The sequence below is a fragment of the Anguilla rostrata genome, chromosome 9 (assembly GCF_018555375.3).
Source record: "Anguilla rostrata isolate EN2019 chromosome 9, ASM1855537v3, whole genome shotgun sequence".
Lineage (NCBI taxonomy): Eukaryota > Metazoa > Chordata > Actinopteri > Anguilliformes > Anguillidae > Anguilla > Anguilla rostrata.
In genome coordinates, this window is record NC_057941.1 from 17,790,678 (window position 1) to 17,811,859 (window position 21,182).

The 21,182-nt window shown below is 39.2% G+C and overlaps 1 protein-coding gene across 1 annotated transcript; it reads right to left on the reverse strand.

Annotated features, from left to right (window-relative positions):
- Positions 1-378: 378 nt before the first annotated feature.
- LOC135263125 (pyruvate dehydrogenase (acetyl-transferring) kinase isozyme 3, mitochondrial) lies at positions 379-20,465 on the reverse strand. Its single transcript, XM_064350772.1, has 11 exons — positions 20,090-20,465; positions 15,488-15,629; positions 14,320-14,391; positions 11,588-11,772; positions 10,609-10,698; positions 9,554-9,631; positions 8,638-8,714; positions 6,555-6,656; positions 5,573-5,683; positions 5,236-5,349; positions 379-4,790 (listed from the first exon to the last, which is right to left on the reverse strand). The coding sequence occupies exons 1-11, from the start codon at positions 20,190-20,192 to the stop codon at positions 4,647-4,649; spliced, it is 1,218 nt and encodes a 405-aa protein (XP_064206842.1). The 5' UTR covers positions 20,193-20,465; the 3' UTR covers positions 379-4,646.
- Positions 20,466-21,182: the final 717 nt, after the last annotated feature.

A 21,182-nucleotide genomic window follows, 5' to 3' on the forward strand; every position in this document is an offset into this window, starting at 1 on the left:
CTATAGTTTGTGCTGTTTGGAAAAGAGTTGTATATCTCATAGCTGACAACAAGCAACACAAAGGTAGCTAGGGCATTACTTTGGGGAACCTACACCACAGTAACCGGAGAAACACAAGCCAACTTATTCTCACCCTACCCATGGCAGACCGAAGACAGTCATGTCCCTTTACTGGACTTCTAGTGACAAATGATAGCCCAGACTTGAACCTAGGGCTATAAAGGCCAAGCATACATGCACTGTGAATGCCTTGACTGGATGAGCCACCGGAGAGTCTAAGACTAAATAAGTACCTTTATTGCTACTCTAGGGGAAAATGAAGTGCTTCTTAAAGAGGGGATGTAGACAGAAAACTTCAGGAACACACAACACACTGTATAAATTGTGCAGAAAGATGTCTTTATTGTCTTGGATACACAGGAAACGAGTACAGGAATTATGAGTACACATCTCACGTCTGTTTAGCAGGAAAGTACTATTGTTCCTTTATAGCCGAGTAAGCTGCATAAATAGATAGTGCTGCGATACAGACAAACAGCATGTGGTATGAAAGCAAAATGAATGTGACCCTAAACTGGTAAAAACCACCCCTCACTCTTCCCTGAGCAACCAATACCAAGAGAAAGTTGAGGAAGAAGCATTTTGACCAGCGGTTATAGAAAGTGGTTTTAGTGTCCTTTCCAACCACAAAACAAAATAAAGACATTTATAGACTGTATATAGTATAGAATACAGTAGTCCCTTAGGTAAACATATTTAAAGTATTTTTTTGGAGGGGTAATAACATGCAGCGGCTAATGTGGTAGACGGCTACACAGGTAAAAATAAAGTTCCAATTTTTGAAGTCTGTTGTGTTCAATGACTGCATGCATAGCACTGAATGCATTATAGAACATATCTGTACAGTGCAATGCCTATATGCACAAATCATACAATAGATTATGGCATAGGAAAACAATTACTACTTAACTCTCCCGCATAAGCGATCAACCAGATTATATGACACTCTTTTAAATGTCAATTTGAAGTGGACACTGACATCAAGTCAGTGTCAACACTTACGTGGTTGCAGGACATTAACGTTATGTCCTTGCACCCTTGATTCAACCTAGGACTACTGGATCTGCCTGGCATTTGATTGCCTGTCTATGTTCACCATAATATGAAAACAGGAAAAAATAAATGGGTTCATTTTGTTGGACAAAAGATGCTATAGGAGAAGCATGGCAGTATAATCATGAATCGATGCTACAGTGAAAATGTCAGGGCAAAAAGACATGGGCAATTACCCAATCAAGAGCTACACAGCAACCACAGTAGATGCCAGCTGAACCTCTACAGCATGAAGTCAGCTCAATAAAGATACCAAAAGATACCAAAACACACTTTATATATATTTGCACAAACACCAAGAGAAAGCATAGGTCACAAGGTCTGAGATGTGGGTGATGAGACCACAAGGCCCCAATTGACTGGTCGCACATTTTTTCAATGCCTGTTCTTACAGGTCTTCTGCACATGGCACTTGAATTCTAGTCAGCCATCTAATGATAAATCACTTTGGTTCACAATCTGCTTTTACGTTGCTAGGTGTTTTCTAACTAAGGTGCATGGTATAGTTTTGTCTTTGAATTCCCAGCATGCCCATTCACCTCCCAGGAAGAAGGGTACAACCTAAATAACTTTAGCTTAGCGGTTTCACAAATTACCCCCAGAAATCACACCGAGTGCACATAACTCAAAAATGAACCACATATTCTATTTTTGGTTAGAAAAAAAGAAAGGAAAAGAAAAATACAATAAATTAGAAAAATGATCATATTTTAACCAATGGAGTACAGAACTTGTGCAGAGGGTGCATGGATTAGAAATGTGTTGAAGAGTCACCTAAAGAGTCATTTAAAATATCTTACTTAAACCCAATCTTTGAGAACAGGCACATTGGCGGTTTCTCTCAGACCTCAGTTTACAGAAGGGCTCCTCCACCACCTTCATATTCAATCATGACAAAATATTTATGTGCTGAATGTAGTTATATCTCAAAAAAAATGCATATGCATCACCATAAAGTGCAGACAGGAGACATTCATATGAGGAATGGATAGTATAAAATATAATTTTGTCCCTGATTACCAAAATCAAAGGAGGGCTGTGCTCAGCCAAAATGTGCGAAATAATCTGAGAAAATTCACAACTTCCACCAAACCACCAAACATGAGAATGTGAAACTGAGCTTCATTGACAGTAGAAAAACATAAATATGACTTAAAGGAAGACTTAATGATGAAAAGATATCTGTCTACATCAACTGCACTTTACCATTCAGAATGTTATATTGTATTTTTATGAATACATTAAATTTTAATAAATATAAATTAAAAATATATTAAATATCTATCTGTCTCATTAAGAGAAATAATAATGCTTGAGTTGCAAAAAAAAATGCAACCAACTGCAGTTTTTCCAAACTCAAACTAAATAATATTGATGATCCAAGGCCCTTTATCAAAAATATACATTTTTATTTATCAATCAAATACATCATTCCTAATCAATTAAAAAATGATTTTGGAATTCCTTATCATTTTTTTGGGGGGGGGAGGAATTATTTATTTCAGGTGATTTCTTAGATTGCCAAGGTAAACAGTTTTAACCTTTTGGATGTGAATGTCCCAATTACACACATCTATCCTCCAAATATAACTCAAACATCTTTTTTTGCATCACGCACTCATACATATATTTAGTGGAGCTATTGACAAAAATAGCTTTCTCTAGGGTACAACAACAATGTCCAACACAGAATTTTAATTTGCAAGCTTCAGGTCACATGTTCATATTCCCTCATCACAACTACACACTGCTCAGCTAAGCATTTCATGCTCAGCATTTCCTGTCGACTTCATTTACTGTACAGTCTACCAGAAATCTGGTCACCCTGGCTGAATGAATGGATCACAACAGAGTTAACTAAGAACTCACACAATGATCACAATCTAGCCATCTTTTAAAGGAGGAGGCCAGATTGGAAAGCCATCATCTAATGTTGTCAGATCCCCCTGATTCAAATGACTTGATTGGACAGGTACAAACTTTCCCACAGTGGACAAAAAAGGGGGGGAAACCATATTAGATAGACCTGACATTCCAATCAAGTTTGTGGCCTTTTGGAATGTGAACACAGAGTGCAAAGAATATAAACATTTTATGTTCTTGTATAATTCAAAATATATATGTTCAAACATTCCATTCATTTGAAAATAGTATACTAGCTATGTAGGGCAGTGGACCTATATCGGCTAATGGGACAAGTAACAAGTGAAAAGACAGCTTGCTCAAGGGCACAACATCAATGTTCAACACAGAATTGAACTTTGCAAGCTTCAAGTCGCACGTTCATATTCCCTCATCACAATTCAGCACTGCTCAGCAAAACATTTCATGCTTAGCATTTAATGTCGACTTCATTTACTGTACAGTCTTCCAGAAGTTTGGTCACCCTGTCTGAAAGAATGGATCACAAAGGAGTTAACTAAGAACTCACACAATGATCACAATCTAGCCATCCTTTAAAGGAGGAGGCCAGATTGGAAAGCCATCATCTAATGATGTCAAATCCCCCTGATTCAAATGACTTGATTGGACAGGTACAAACTTTCCCACAGTGGACAAAAAAGGGGGGGAAACCATATTAGATAGGCCTGACATTCCAATCAAGTTTGTGGTCAAATTTCAAAAGTATTTCCACAAGATGTAAATCATTGAGGCTGGCTGGAATGCGAACACAGAGTGCAAAAAATCTAAACATTTTATGTTCTTGTACAATTCAAAATATTTATGTTCAAGCATTCCATTTATTTTAAAAGAGTATACCAGCTACGTAGGGCAGTGGACCTGTATGGGCAAATGGGACAAGTGAAAAGACACTACTCCTAAAGCATGTATCCCCATTGCCAAGCATTTCTGAGCTCTGAATCCCCGTATTCTCTTGATTGAATATAAATACCTATTGGTGTGGAAAGTCTCTGCTAAGCACAACTGATATGGTTTACTGTGACCTCATTTCGGTCATTTCTAAAACCTTCCCTCATGTGAGATTCCGAAAATCATTTCATTTATAAATCAGTTTGACTAACACTGATGTCATCGGGCCTTCAACCACACATCATAATTGTAAATGAACATATAGCTATATTAATATATGCTTCTATATTTTTGCATACATCCACCATTGTTCAAAACGTCTTTTCTATATCTGTACAGACCTTACATTGCACAAGAGAAAACTCTATGTTTTCATTCCATGTGGCGTGAACCTGACAAGTAAACAACCTAATTATACACTTTTTTCACATACACATTATACACATATATAGGGAAAAGTCCTATTTTTTACGCTTGGGAAACAATAATATTTTTTCATCATTTATCAGTGGCTATAATAATACCACAGCCTGGATCTCCCTTCCCCTCCCCTCCCCTCAGGAGGTCACATTGTATGATGCTAATTGTTGATGTGTGAGGGCAGGAGACTGTCACAAATGATGCAACCAACATGCAGGCTCCTATTAGTTACAGAGGAGTCACTGCCAGCTGCAGTGTTTACAGGAAATTAGAAAATGGGTGAAGCTGGGGGGGAAGGTAAGTTATCGGTTGGCCTTGTACTTGGAAGCATCTCGTGGTTCACTGCTGGGGATGCTCCAGTCGTCTGCCTCAGGACCTGTCTGGTAGTGTCGCCAGGCAGACTTGTTGAAGACAGGGAGGCGCTCAAAAGACTCACTGGAAAGAGCCTGAAGGCAGAGACCAGTAAGAATCAAGCATATGCTCAAACTAGTCCCACACACACACACACTAAAGGCAACCCCAAACTAATAATTCTCTATTCATTATTGGTTAAACGTGATGTCACACCCCAGATGTGCCACTGTGCGCGGTCTCAATGTGAGGCCCCTGGAAATAAACTATCCATATGTGTAATTTAATATTTAATATAACTCACCAGCTAGCTCATCCATTTTTCTGCTTACTAGCGATACTTTTAGCAATAAATACACCAAATGGAATCTCAAGCTCAAATAGCCAACAAAACGTGGATTAGTCAGAGGCAGGCTTAAGCTGCTCAGTCCAAACTAACCAAACACATTCCTAAATTACATGATAAGCCGATCAAACACAGGCCTCAACTATGAATGAATCAGATACAGGCAAGAGCAACTATAAGGAGGTCACACCCACCTTCAAGTAAATGACAGCATCTGTCCCCACCCCCTCCATAGAATACAGGTTCAGGTCTCCCTGGAAGTACCGGGCATAGAGTCTAGAAATAGGCAGGCCATATCCAAAACCGGCCTAGAGATAAGAGACCACAAGTAAGAACCTACTGCAAACCTCCACACACAAACACACAAACATACATGCGCTCATGCTCCATGCACACACATCATATGTGCAGACCCATCCACCCACCCACCCACACACACACTCATACACACACAGCCAATAATTAAAAGTATTCAACTGGTACATCACCCTCCATGGACCCATGAATATAAAGGCTAGAGGGGGGAGTTACCAGTGGAGCAGCGTGGGAGGGCTCAAGGCTGGGAGTGGGTGCAGTGGAGTACATGTAGTTAAACAGACGGTCTATTTTCCTCAGTGGGACCCCTCCACCCTTGTCACTGATCTGTGGAACAAAGTCAGTTAAGTGAGGTTCCCTCTGACCCCCAGTGTCACCACAAGGCATTCTGCAGCAGTCATAGGGACACACAGAAAATAGCACCACCTGCAGGTGAATTACTGGAATGTATGACGCAATGCATTAGACTGTACTGCTTGGGCTACAGCTGCAGAACCCTAGTCCTGGTAGAAGCTGATAGAAACTGTTAAGAGTCTGTCTTGCCATTTAAAGGAGACAGTATTTACAGAACTCAGAAACAAAGTGTCCTTACACTGTAAAGGCCAACACTTATTACAACAGTGTCTTTGTACTTGTCTGTATGTACAGGACACTTCCTAACAAACACAGAAAATCTATTTATGTATATCTCTGAGCATGAGGCAACAGTGCACACTCCACAAGGGTTAAAGGCAAGTATTCAGTGATAAATTACCTGGTGTGGCTAAAATATGAAAAATATGCAGCACAACCAACTACTGACTAAATTTGATTTAATTTTACCTGGCCACATCAATGTAAAACATTAGCCTTCTTCGAACTGAAAAATGCAGTCAATTTTGTGTAGCAATGATATCTTGAGCCAAATAAATATTACAGCTGACAGAGTACTGTAGCTCACTAAGACTCATCCTGCCTAATCCAGTGATGGTGCCATTTCTTTACTGCTCGAACGAAAAAACCTTTTTCTTCTATCTAGCAACAAAATAATTATTATTTATTCACTACTGCAGGCAGTGATTACACAGTTCAAACATAGACAAAGGCCAATTCCTAATGGGACACAATGACCACTGATCAGTGCGAGTTTAAGTGTGATTAGAGTGCGGCGCACAGAACAGAGCCACATCCTAAAGTATAACACTGTCTGGCAACTGACCTTTATGGAGAGATCTTCCTTCCCTAGGGTCACCAATGCAGTTACTGGAGGAACATCCCCTGGCTTGCCCTCATGTAGCTCTACAGTGGCCCGCATTGAGTTCTACAAACACACGCACACACACAAATTAAAAAATTTAATCAGCAAACATAGTTAACATACAATACTGTGCAGTCAAATTCCACCAAGAAGACAGCACTTAATGTCTTAGGTTTGACAATTGCTCACTTGGCCCAAGACATTCATGAATCACACATTTGCGGCCCTATTTTCCAGAACCAATGGCATACAGCGCATTAACACAGTGAATGTCGCAGCACATGGGCCCAGTGGACGTGGATACAGAATTTTGGTATTTTCGTGACATGGAGGAAGAGCGCACAACACACTATTAATGTTTTCAGATCTTCAGACAAATACTTTTTCACAGCACTGTATATTGTCAGTGAGTGTGTTGCAGCAGGATTCAATCATAGCCAATCAAATGTCCTCTTTTCATTCCCTTTAAGAGCCGTGCGATTTGCATCCTTGCATACTACCAATTTCCATGGTCTTCCACTGCAAACTGACATTCTTGAGCAGTAGGTAAGAGTAGGGCTGTCACACATTTTCCAAAAATTGAGTTCAAGTGAATCTCATAAATAAGAGAAATTTGTTTGAATTTGTTCAAGTTTCCTACTGTCAAAATAGCAATAAAATGTTGCTTAAATGTATAATTATTATGGCCCAGTTTTAATTTCCCATTAAACCTGTGACTAGATGGCTTAAATGTGCTACACTATAACCAAGAAATAATGACAACAATGCCAATGATACTGTTCACAGCAGGAAAATGACTTGGTAGATCAACCGTTGCTCAAATTAAAAAAAATATTTATAATGCAGGAGTCCATCATTAATTCACAACAATGGCATGGCTTCACTAAAATAAACTGGACTGCAATCTCCTTTGGAGGGGAAAGTGTCAGCCTTTGGAGGGCTGGTAGGGCAATTTCCACCTGTATACCTTACAGGCCACTTTACCCTTAGTTATTATTTCGTCTCCAATGGCATAGAACCTGTAACATTTCCAAACTGCACTCCTGAGGTGTGGGGGAGTTACAATTTTTCTTGGCTCCTCCATTTGGAATGTATAGCCTACATGCTATGCAGATAACATGACCCAGACATGATTTTTTGTCGATACAATGGTGCACCCTCCAGACAAAACAATAACATGGCATGTTGTTTATTGGTCTCTTTGATGTTGAGCGCTACTATGAGGAACAAAGATGAGTGCAGAGCGCGTCCTCATTTCACCTGAGCAACAGCATTACAAGTTTGAACCCTTAATTACATATGTAAATTTTCCAGAGATTCAAAATGTATTTTTATTATCGAACAAAAGAGTGACAGCCATAGTGCAGTCGCCGTGGAAAAATCTATGGCACCTCAAGTCACCACCAAGAGCAGCGGGTATTAATTTAGCTTGGGAGGCGATAACAAATGCAGTTAATACATGCAGCTTGCATGTAGCCACTATTTTAACTACAGTCACATGATTAAAATGAAAAAAAATGTAAAGTATGCATTTCTCCTGCTTGAGAGATTTATATCAAGTCGAACTGAATAGCGTATGATCCACAAAAATGGTTGACTGGATCTTGAATAAGTTATAAACATTGCTAGGGAATAGCGCCCATTGCTATGGAAAGCCCTGAAATTAGCCATAAACTTCAAATATGCTGGGAAGTGACTTGCCCCATACACCTGGTCTGAGCAGGCAGGCATCGCAGGCGCGAATCACTGACTTCTCTGACACCAAATTTGCCATGCATTGCTCAAAAATTGCAGTGCGCTGTTTGATCTTCACAGACACACCTGCAACAGTGCCTCTTTTACCACTTCAGTGCATGGGGAGTCACCAAATTATCAAACGTGCTCAGGCGCTTCACAATCCATGATATATATGCCACTTCCCAAGTGCAACTGCTCACCACACGCCATGCGCCAGCCGCGAAACAGAGCCCTCAGACTTCAATAAAACTGCATTTTGTGCCTCTATATCAAGAAAGAGTTCAAATTCATGTGGAACAAGGCTCACCTTAAAGAGCTCAAACAGCATGTGAAACAGGTGAGAAGGCACATACACTGCCTGGATAGGCTTCTTAGGTGCTTTCCCTAGAAAACAGGGGGAAAAAAATACTGAAGACTGAAAACTATCATTAACCCTCTAGCACAACTGCGTTAAAGTTTCTGTGATGCGCATAACATGGCTTATCTTCACATTACGCTTTAATAAAACAAATAATCTCTCACTTTTTATGTTGGTATCTCTGTATTTACAATGTCTTTTTAATTATTTCACTTGGATGTTAACATGACATTTACTTTGGATAATTTAATGTGGTCCCCTAGTTCTGTTCATAGAACAAAATTAATATAAATAATAAGTATAATTGTGTAACTTTAAATACTTCAGTCAAATTCTCCCTCAGCCACTTGAAAATAAAGTATGTACTCTTCGTGTGTCTGTGTGTTGTAGCTCAGACATTTAAAAAAAATTTACAGATTATAAATAAATAAATAACTGTAACCAAATGCTTTAGAGGGAATAGTAAGCACCACATGGTTAGCTTCTGTCTGACCCCTGAGGCACGGACAGGACATTCCCAGGACAGTCACCACTGAGTGGAATCTCTGACACAACATCTCCCTTAAGAGACTGAAACATGAGGAGACTATTTCCAGTCGGAGCAAACAAATACATGCAATGGACCCTCCTGCCTGGGACAGTCCTTGGACGTCTCTCTGCTCTAAAAAGAGCCCAGGCAGACACAGCATGCACAGATGCAATGAACCCAAGAAAGCCAGAATGAACCTTGTTCCTATCGGCAAATGGACAGGACACTAAATAAAGCCCATTTCTGAGTTGTTATTCAGCTGATTACTACAAAGAACCCTCACCCTGCAGAAGGTAGGTGCTCCTGGCCTGATCTGCATCAAAAAAGTTCACTTACCATTGAACTCCTGGACCTTCAGCTCTGGTGCAATCAAGTAATACTGTTCACAGAGCATCTTTGCTGTCTCATAGGCATCTGTGGGAGGAAACAGTCACATTACATGAAAAACAGTTCAATGCTATTCAGTATGGAGAACAACAGGAAGTGGCTCAACATATTTCAGACACTGGACTATCTCAAGAACATAAAGACCTACACAAGTACCACTCAATAAGGGACCAACACTATACTCAATGAATGTGTCATTACAAAAAAAATTATGATCAGTCATCCAAATTGCTGTGTGTCATCTGAAGCATAAAACTGAAAAAATGCAAATAAAAGTGAAGGTATGTCCTACCGCAATGATTTTTTGATTTTTCAGTTCCATATATTGACATAATTGAACTAATAATACACTGAAGAAGAGAAGTACATGATTTGCTAAATATGCAAATATAAACATTTCACAAACCTGCTTTTATTGTGTTATTTTACTGTTCAGTTTAAATGTTTTGGTAATGGAAATGACATACATATTTTTGACTGGGACTCAGTTTTACAGCCTTTTGAGTCCTGGGTTTCACAGACCTAAATTTTCAGATGAATCACTTTCATATGCAAGCATCTTTGGCTGAACGCTGCAGGACATGAGGTCGTAAGGACTCTTTCAAAATTCTGAAGATACTATAGCACAGACCAGACCAGAAAATGACCACCAGCTCATTCCAGCAAGGACAGAAGGTTGCTGCAAGGTTGCTGTTTTTTTGAAGGTTTACTGCTCTGTGGGTTATGACTGAGGAACAATATCTTGAGAAACCCAGTCCAATATTTATTATTTACTAGGCACATGAAAAGATATATCTGTGTTTACTGTACCTTTTAAACAGTTTTCATACAGTAGTCAAATATTTCCATGTAGTGTAATGAACACATCTGTAGTGGTTTCACTTCTTTCAAATTTAGCAAAACATTTAAATGCATTTGTTCCCTAATGTATCCTGTCAGACTAACTTGAGGTCCCACACCATACAAACCACTGCTAAAAGGAGAGGAACATCAACCATACTCACCAGTCACTACCTCTACCACATTGCAGTTGGGGTCAATGCTGCCAATGTGTTTGGGATGTGCAGGGTTTGTGTCATTACCAAACAGGAGGGCTGCAATACAAAGTGTCTCATTAGAGAACCCCTTTACAGGAAGACTGAGCTCTCATCAGATTATTCCAGACAGGTATGCAGAAATAAGTGATTGCAGGTTAAAAACAGAAGCTGGATGAATTAATTAACTTTTCAAGACATGACTTAAGAAAACTTATGAAAGTATTAATGACATCCACAATACATAATACTTGTGCAGGCTAATTTGAGTGACAATGATGAAAAATGGAAGGCAAAGGAAAAAAAGAAAAGAAAAGAAGATTTAGTTTGAAGTCAAACGGTCCCATTTCAAAAAACCCAAAAAAATCCAAATCCGTTTTAGTTGTATTGTGGTATTGTCCTTTTTACAGAGAACTGTCACAAATATGCTTTACAGAGAAACAGAAGGAAATTAGATTTTATTTTTTAGTGTTTACCTTCACTCAAAGACAGACACATTTAAAATGTAACTATTGCAAAAGCCTTATAATATTTTCACTAAAAATATTTTTTATAATTTAGCTGTCATTTTCTCTTTAACCTTAAGTTCAAATAAACAAAGAATTAGGTGTTTCTTGAAAATACTTTTCAAGTACCCAGACCCAGGTGAGCTACTACAGTTACCATCAATGAGTACTGAGAAATTACTTATTGTATGGAAATGTGTGTTATAAACAGATACATTTGGAAATTGAAATAATAAGCTAGCTACTTTCACAACTGGAAAAGGTGGACATCACCTTATGTAGGAGCAAACCCAGCCTCTGAGGTCATGTTCCAGGTCATATAATGTTTTGAGGAAGATTATAAGACATATATAAACATAAAAAATGTTACGTGTCACTCTTCATTTACAATGACATCTATATTACTGCTGGTACTGGCCGTGACATCACTGTTGATGACCTACTGTGCTGGTTGATGAGCATCCTAAAAGAAATCCGGCTTGTGTAGAACCGGTCCAGAAAGTACTGGATGTTGCTGCTGATGAATGGGTCAAAGCCAAATTTCTCTTTGTACTCGAGCAGGCCCTGGGCTATGGTTGGAACCACATCATTGTGCCGGTTACGAATCTTGATCAAAATATCCAGGAAACTGAAACAAAAAAAGGTGCTGAAAAATTGGGCTTTCACTTATTGCAATATTCAAAACAGAACCACAACCAGCACGAGGCAGAAGGTGAGCCAATCTATTATTGGTTATTAATTAATCCAAAAATCCATTGTTATCAAACACAACAAAAAACTATAAAAAACACAGTGCCATTAATAACATTGTAACACCAAAGAGTGCCAAGAGATTACTTCTCTCACTCTGGGAATTCCTAATAAAAAATATGTATTGTAGATTGACCTAAATCAATAATTATATAAGGAAAGTACTTATAAACTCAGTACTCCTTGGATCCTCTCTGATCATTAATTAAATATGCACAAGCCAGGTCCATCCCCCACCACCACCTCTCTTTCACTAGATAAAATGCGGCTTTTTTTCCTAGCAGTTAGTTTTTGAGCAACTTGGCAAGAAGTCAGTTTGTAACAGTTTGTTGGAAGTGGGCATTTGAGTCTTGCATATAGGCCTGGTATTCTACAGTCAGGTCCATAAATATTTGGACATTGACAAAGTTATTGTTATTTTAGGTGCCTACCACAGATATTGGAGTTGAAATTAAATAATGAACATGAGCTCAAGTGCAGACCTTCAGCTTTAATTTGAAGGTGTTTATATCCAAATCAGGTGAACGGCGTAGGAATTACAACACTTTTTATATGTGGTCCCCCCCTTTTTAAGGGACCAAAGGTAATTGGACAATTGGCTGCTCAGCTGTTCCATGGCCAGGTGTATGTTATTCCCTCATTATTTCATTTACAAGTAAGCAGATAAAAGGTCTAGAATTGATTTCAAGTGTGGCATTTGCATTTGGAATCTGTTGCTGTTAACTCTCAATATGAAGTCCAAAGAGCTGTCACTGTTGGTGAAGCAAGCCATCATTAGGCTGAAAAAAAACAAAAAACCCATCAGAGAGATAGCAAAAACATTAGGTGTGGCCAAATCAACTTTTTGGTACATTCTTAAAAATAAAGAACACACTGGTGAGCTCAGGAACACCAAAAGGCCTGGAAGACCACGGAAAACAACTGTGGTGGATGACAGAAGAATACTTTCCCTGGTGATGAAAAACCCCTTCACAACAGTTGGCCAGATCAAGAACACCCTCCATGAGGTAGGCATATCTGTGTCAAAGTCAACAATCAAGAGAAGACACCATACAGAGGGTTTACCACAAGATGTAAACCATTGGTAAGCCTCAAAAACAGGAAGACCAGATTAGAGTTTGCCAAAAAACATCTAAAAAAGCCTGTACAGTTCTGGAACAACATCCTATGGGCAGATGAGACAAAGATCAACTTATTCCAGAAGGATGGGAAGAATAGAGTATGGAGAAGGGAAGGAACTGCTCATTATCCAAAGCATACCACCTCATCTGTGAAGCATGGTTGGGGTAGTGTTATGGTGTGGGCATGTATGGCTGCCACTGGAACTGGTTCTCTTGTATTTATTGATGATGTGACTGCTGACAAAAGCAGGAGGATGAATTCTGAAGCGTATAGGGCTGTATTATCTGCTCAGATTCAGCCAAATGCTTCAAAACTCATTAGACGGCACTTCACAGTGCAGATGGACAATGATGGACAACCCAAGACTTTTTTAAGGCAAAGAAGTGGAATGTTCTGCAATGGCCAAGTCAATCACCTGATCTGAATCCAATTGAGCAAGTATTTCACTTGCTGAAGGCAAAACTGAAGGCAAAACGCCCCAAGAACAAGCAGGAACGGAAGACAGCTGCAGTAGAGGCCTGGCAGAGCATCACCAGAGAAGAAACCCAGCATCTGGTGATGAGTATTGGTTCAAGACTTCAGGCAGTCATTGACTGCAAAAGATTTACAACCAAGTATTAAAAATGACAATTTAATTTATGATTATGTTAGTTTGTCCAATTACTTTTGAGCCCCTAAAATGGGGGGGGGGGGGCTATGTATAAAAATGGTTCTAATTCCTACATTGTTCATACAATACTTTTGACAAAACCCTTAAATTAAAGCTGAAAGTTGACACTTACATCACATCTTGATTGTTTCATTTCAAATCCATTGTGGTGGCGTACAGAGCCAAAATGATGAAAATTGTTTTCATCTGTCCAAATACTTATGGACGTGACTGTACATTTAATTTCTGGTCTTTCAGGAATATTCTGCTGTCTCTTGGTTTTTCAATTTTGGTCTCAGCACAACCTTGGATTACTTTGGGACAAACACTGTGGTCATCTTCTTTCATTCATTTCTTGTGTGACTGCAACTTGTCCATGTTTGTAACCTTTATTTTTTATTAAGGTAGTTGATCCTCGTTGTCAGATGAGACATGAATATTGATTGTAACTTAATACAACTCTTAATTTTAATTTGGTTTACAGTTGTACATTTTGACATAAGTTAATTCAACTGTTTGCTCTGCCTATCAACAAATTTGGTCAAACAGTTAAATGAACATGCAATAACAAATCTGTAAAAAAAAGATCTTTTGTTACCATAAAGAACACGTGAAAAGCAAACATGAAAGGACATGAACAGCACACTCACTTACTCATTCAGGGTACGGGGATCCTCTGGACGTCTGTTCTCATATTCCAGCAGTTCCACAAAGCTCTGCATGTACCTGAAGCACAAAACACAGTACACAGCCTAATGTACACATATCCAGCTGCTTGTTCACAGCCCGTTCAACGTAACAACATAACGTCAAGGACAGACCATTCAGCCCAACAATGCTTGCATTTGTCCTACCACTAAAGGGTGCACACCATTCACCTACAAACTAGTCCATATCAAGCACGGTCTTTAAAACCCCCAGAGTTTCTGCCTCTACTACATGACCTGGCAAGTTATTCATCACAACATGCCTTACTGACACAACTCAACCTGAAGAATCTCTTGTAGTTCACTTTGTTAATCCCTCAATCAAATTGTGCCTGTCTTCTTTTACTAAATTTGAAGAGATTAAGCATTTTCAGTCTTTCCTCATAACTTATATCTTTCATACCAGGAACCAATTTACTTGCTCTTCTTCAAACCTTTTCCAGAGCCTCTATATCTTTCTTGTAGTACAGTCCCCACAACTGCACAAAAGTGTGGTCTGACAAAGTTATTGTATAAGTACAACTTCCTTGGATTTATACTTAGTACATTTGCCTATATATCCTAGCATCCTTCTAGCCTTTTTCACTGCTACAGCACAATTCCTAGAACCTGAAAGGCTTTGATCAACTATTACTCCCTTGTGTAAAACTGCCTTCTATATACAACCCTTCTGTATGTACATGGAAGGTAAAACATGTATAAGAAAAAGGCAAGGTATGCACACATATATAAAGCATTTTTATAATGACACATAATTGTAGTTTTGTGAGGCAAAAATAAAAAGACAAGGAGATGTAATATATGTACACAACTGCTGCTCCCAAAGGTGAATTTGTGGGACAAAAAAGAACAGCTTTTCTACTCATCTGTTCTTTGTTTTCACTGTATTTCATCTATTTGCTTTCACAATAAATCATGTTAGGAAATAATAACAGTGTGTAGACACCACTTCTCATTAACAGGTGAAACATCCCTTGCAGCCAAACTGCTAATATACCATTGCCTTTTTATTACGAATAGAGGAAACAACCAGTTAAATCTACAACTACCACTTCCATCCCTTTATCTCACTCTTAAGCCACTTCAAACTCCACCGCCTCCCTGCATGCCCTCACCATGTCTGCACCAGTTTGACAGATGGCTGGCTGAGCAGGTTATCAGGAAGTAGATTGACCTCGCGCATGGTGTTGGCCAATCTCACGGCAAGTTCCTTTCGCAGGAACATGTAGGAAGTCTTTTCACATGCATTTTCCTGACCTGGGGAACAAGGAGTGAAGGGGAAGAGAGAATAAGTCAGAGAAAGCAAGGAGACAGGAAGAGAGGGGGGAAACAAAATGGAGAGAAAAAATAGAGAAGACAGGGATTAGAGGGGCTAGGGCCTCTCTACACATGGAAAAGATTTTCTGCCTGTGATGTGCTGGGGAGATTCCAGTCCATCACAGATCACACCCCCTTTGGAATTACTATGTTTAGCACCATACAGAAAGGTTGACTATTTATTTGTGTCAGACATTAAAGTAATAATCTCGAAGATTTGCATTAAAATAAATGTCTGTTAAATCACTATCTATCGCCGAATTAGGTAACACAATGGTGATTGAGCCTTTTATTATATGAATTTATATTATTATTATTATTATAATTTATGATTAAAGAACTGGGTGTCTGTGGCGACATTCCTGGGAAAAAATCAAAAGTGGCGCATAGTTAGTAACGCGTTTTCCATCACCCATCAGTGGTTGGTCCGCCAGAGAGGATAGGCGGAGCTAACGCAACAGGCTCGCTCTTCAACTCACTTGTGTGTGAGCAGTGTACTGCTAGCGTTACAATAACAGAGAAGGGGGGGGGGGTTATGGAGCCCTAAAAAGTTTTTGTGTAACATAAGAGGTCATATTATTTGTTGAAGTAGATTTCGTATTACATTTGATGACAATGTAAAGTTACTAAATTATATAGCTATTTGCACAGCTAACACTAGTTACCGGACCATGTCAAGAAAAGCAACATTAGTTTAGACAATGTTGCACACAATATCCATTTCTCATAGCAGGTAACGTTGCGTTAGCTAGCTAGCTAATGTAATTAACACAATCTAATGTCAGCTAACAATTTGAAAAAACGCTAGCTAACGCTACTGACCGGTACCGACCTCGCAAACAGTCTTTCGAATGCAATGCTACCTTGTTGCAACGTTGTAATGTAGTTAACTAAAGGCCAGTTCAGATCAATGATTCGCAACGAGATTGGATGCAACTTGCAAAATTCCAAGACGTCTGATTGTAAACGTTCTAAAACTGCACATGGTGATTTGACAAGGTGGGTCTTTTGAGACCCCAGGCAATGGCTTCAGACGCTCTGCAACTAACCAGTTCACACCGCTGCAATTTTCTCGGCAACATTCTAAAACAGTTTAGTCTCGTTGTGAATCACTGATCTGAACTGGCCTTAACGTTACCGTTATTTACATAAAATACCCTTTAATAATAGGTGAGAATCTGCATTTTAACCACATGTGAATTGTTTGATTACAAATCTAGAGTTGTGGAGTGCAGAGCCAAATCAAGAAAAAAAAGTCTTTGTACCAAACATTATGGAGCTCACGTTATATTCTTGTATATGTCTATTTACATGAGACAATATACAAAATAGCATTACCAAGAAACAAGCATTTAATTTTTAAGTCCAGTAACTGCACCAAATGCAACACTGTGTCCTACCCACCAAGTTGGGAGTCTATTGTAGAGTGTGGGAAAACTACAAAAACTGAAGTCACTAAATCGGCTCTAGCAAGAATGTTTCTGCTCTTGACCTTGTCTTCTATGAGGAAAATCTGCCGACAGCATGTACAGAAAATTAAACAAGTGCAGCTAATCACATAACTGTGCAGTGAAACAGCATGTGATAGAAATCTGAAGCCCACTGTCTGGATCCCAACATAAGGTGACCGACCACATCTGAACTTAAAGCTCAGTTACAGAGACTGGCATTTCCTAGAAGACACAACCTTATCATCAGGTCACAGTCTTCAAGCTCATTGGCTGAAAGGATGGAAAACAGCTTGACAGTTTGCCTACGCAAATGCTTCCATTTTGCAATCATGATTGGTTGTGGAAGGTCACACTCACACCCATAAATTTTCTCGTGTAAACTTATGAAACACTTTTCAGAATTCACAACAGGTCGTCTGCAGATTAAGTTACAACACCCAGCAGTGGCAGTGCCAGAAAATTTTCAGTGGTATGGACAGGATGGCAGCAGTCGTCACTTGGGGTGGCACAGAAATATGAACACAGAAATGTTTCTAAAATGTAAAAAAAAAACCAAAACAAAAAAAAAGGCTGTTTTAGGCACCTACAACACATAACTAAAGTATTTCACACATTAAGGACCAGGCAGTACCACCCATCCATTCAAACATATATAAACACATCCTTATAAATCCAGTTCATCAATTCAGTCCCCATTAAATAGAAGGTCAACCTTCTATCAATAAGTACAGTCAGGCTGTGAGTCAGAAAAAAAACATTGGAATGTGAATCACAATAGCAAAAGCCCTTAAAAACATTTACTACAAATAACAGACCACTGTGCACATATTAAATATAGATAGTATTTTTTATTTATTTATATATTTTATTTTTGAAAAATTAACACCACTACAATGAGCTCACAACAAAATAACAATTGCCCTTAAAAAGATGTACTGTACCACAACGGACAGACTTGTGTTTGTATATTGCATTCATTTGGATTTGGTTCATTTAGGATTTAGATTTTACATATAAAATTCATTTGGATTTGGATTAATTTTGAATGAATGAATTTGAATGGTCCAAGCAATGGTTCTATCCTGCCTGGACTACTGCAACTCTCTTCTGGCTGGACTACCGGCATCTGCCACCAGACCCCTGCAACTCATTCAGAATGCTGCAGCTCATCTGGTCTTCAACCTCCCCAGACACTCCCACGTCACTCCCCTGCTCACTACCCTCCACTGGCTGCCTGTTATAGCTCGCATCAAATTTAAAACATTGGTCCTAGCATACCAGGCAGTCAAGGGATCAGCCCCAGCATACCTCCACAAGATATTCAAACCCTACATGCCAGCCAGATCCCTCCGTTCTGCTACCTCAGGACGCCTGGCACCTCCCCCTCTTCGCACCTGCACTTCCAGAACACGTCTCCTGTCTGTTCTGGCCCCACAATGGTGGAATGACCTCCCCGTGGAGGTCAGAACAGCTGAGACACTGACCCATTTCAAGCGACGACTGAAGACTCACCTCTTCAGGCTGCACCTCTCCCCATCCCTCCCTACCCCCCTGTAAATGACTGTAAGCTTAGGGTTGTAACTAGGCAGCTGTTTTGTAGGTGACTTAGGTGCATTAACTGTCTTAACTACTGCTTGTATTTTTTCCATAGACTGCGTTGTTGCCGTTCTCGTTGTGTTAGTGTTAATCAGTTTAACCTTCAGGGTCCAAGTTGAACTATGCGGTTGTTCCCTGCACTTGGACCGGTACTTCTCTCTAGGGTTTTCGTCATACTTGTTCCTGGTTATGGTTATACACTTTGTTGTACGTCACTCTGGATAAGAGTGTCTGCCAAATGCCTGTAATGTAATGTAATGAATGAATCAATGCTGTCAAATGAATCTAATGAGGTAGTTTCTAGTTGTGTTTAAACATGTTTTAAACAGGCCACAAATGGCTGCCAGTCCGTCGTGACGTTAAGTAATCAAAACATGTACATACTACCTATTCCTGCTAACTGACTTAGTATGTAGTAAATAGTACGCAGTATTAATAAACGTAGTATGTAAATATGCGATTTCGAATACAGAAAAAGTGTACGGCAAGAGGGGATCATACTCATATACAGCATTCATTAATTTTCGCGCAACAGCCCCAACCCCCCCCCCCCCCCCCACCGATTCTACGCCACATTCAAATCAGACATTTTTACAGATCCACAATTACCCCAGTACTTCTTCGATCGTAGACAAAACGGAATACTGTTAACGAATTCGTAATGAGGTGTAAGAACAGAAAGCAATAGGCTACTGTATGCCTATGTTGAACCTTGACGGCCAGTTTCAAGATCGGTTGCATTCAGAATTATTCTCGCAACGTATTCTTTCAAGAACAAATGACAGCTGACTGAAAATGCTGACATTGCGGAACCAAGAACTACTTCGATAACAGCACATAAGCAAATGCGTCATCCACTTCCATGGACAAGACATAATTGGCTCCGTAGGCTACAGTAGCGTACACGATGTCCACAACTTGAAAGATGTGTTGTCGGCGAAAGCGTGATAACTTCCGTTTTCTTTGATACAACCACCGCTCGCCGCACGTTAGTTTGGCACGTACGCTACCCTCTATCTAGTATGATGGAAACTTTTGTGCAGTTTTGACCAATACAATTGGTCAAAACCAATACAATTATAATTGTCAACATAATCGTAGTAGCATATGCTAACTAAAAGGAATGTCTGTCGTTTAAATGGACAGATAAGACAACAACATATTTCAATAAAAAACAAAAATATAACTGGATCGTTGAAATATGAGCAAATCACAACGTTCACAGAGTACATGTCTATATTAATATTCTGAATATTCATGCAAGTTAAACCATTAATCTTCATAATCAAAGTGCGTTGGAAAAACAGCAACCACCATATCCATCTGTAGCACTTCAACTGTAATGTGACTTACCGAAATCCAAAAATTGCTTGATAGACAGCGGCGATGGAGAAAATCGAGAATAATACTCTATCTTCGGAGTAGCATTTGTAAGTAGAAACCTAAATAACCGCATAATGGAAATTAAATAGTAACGAGTCTCACGTAGACAAGTCGCAAGCGATTAATTATCCTGCGGAGTAAAGTAACCTAGCTATAATTTTACTTGGCTATATAGATTCATGGCTCCGTTCCAGGAAACATCCTCCCGTGGCGACCATAGTAAATAATTCGAAGATATTTAGAATATATATTGTATTGCTTGTTGAGAGGAATAAGAATATTACGCTTGCCATAAGCCAGCTCAAGTCAACTGCACTGAAACTGATACCGCTGTGGAGCGCTGTACGCTATTGGTCTCTTGAAACCCGGAAGAAGGCCAACCATTTTTCGTTGGATATTTAACCTGTCTTTTTGAGAATCCCTGTGCGTAGACCGTAGGTGTCCACCAATCGGTTTTCGATTCTTAGGCTGAATTCAGTTCAACAAAAGCAGAAAGGCTTCGCTGGAGCTATAGATGGGTTAGACGTAAGGTTAGATAATAAGTACGCAGAGATGACACTTAACGTCAGAGACCATTTTGTTGGGAAATAACGTTGCTTAAGACTTTATGAAAAAGTTGTCATAACACTGTTGGTTTGGAAGACCATCGGCTGGGGACATCTTTCACTAGCTTACGCCAAATTCTGGGGAAGCTGCTGTTATATGTTTGTGTTTTGGATACAGTTGGTCATGAAATAAATAGCCTACTTTACAGCAATACTTGACTTTCTGTGTTTAAACAGTGTATGTTTTCGATTGGCCCAAATATATTTTATGTGAGATTTAATTATTTATTATATTATTATATTATATTATTTAATTCATTTTAATCATTGTAAAGGCATTCGGGGGTCGTAGTCTAAGGAAAGTAAGCTTGATGTAACTCAACTTGTTTACCCTAGTGAAGTTATCCAGACGTTACACGTAGCCTAGTCTTTGTGGCCATATTACCCGATAATTAAAAAAAAAAGCTAAAAAAAAAAAACGGTTATGAACTATTTCTTAATACCGCACGATATAAAAC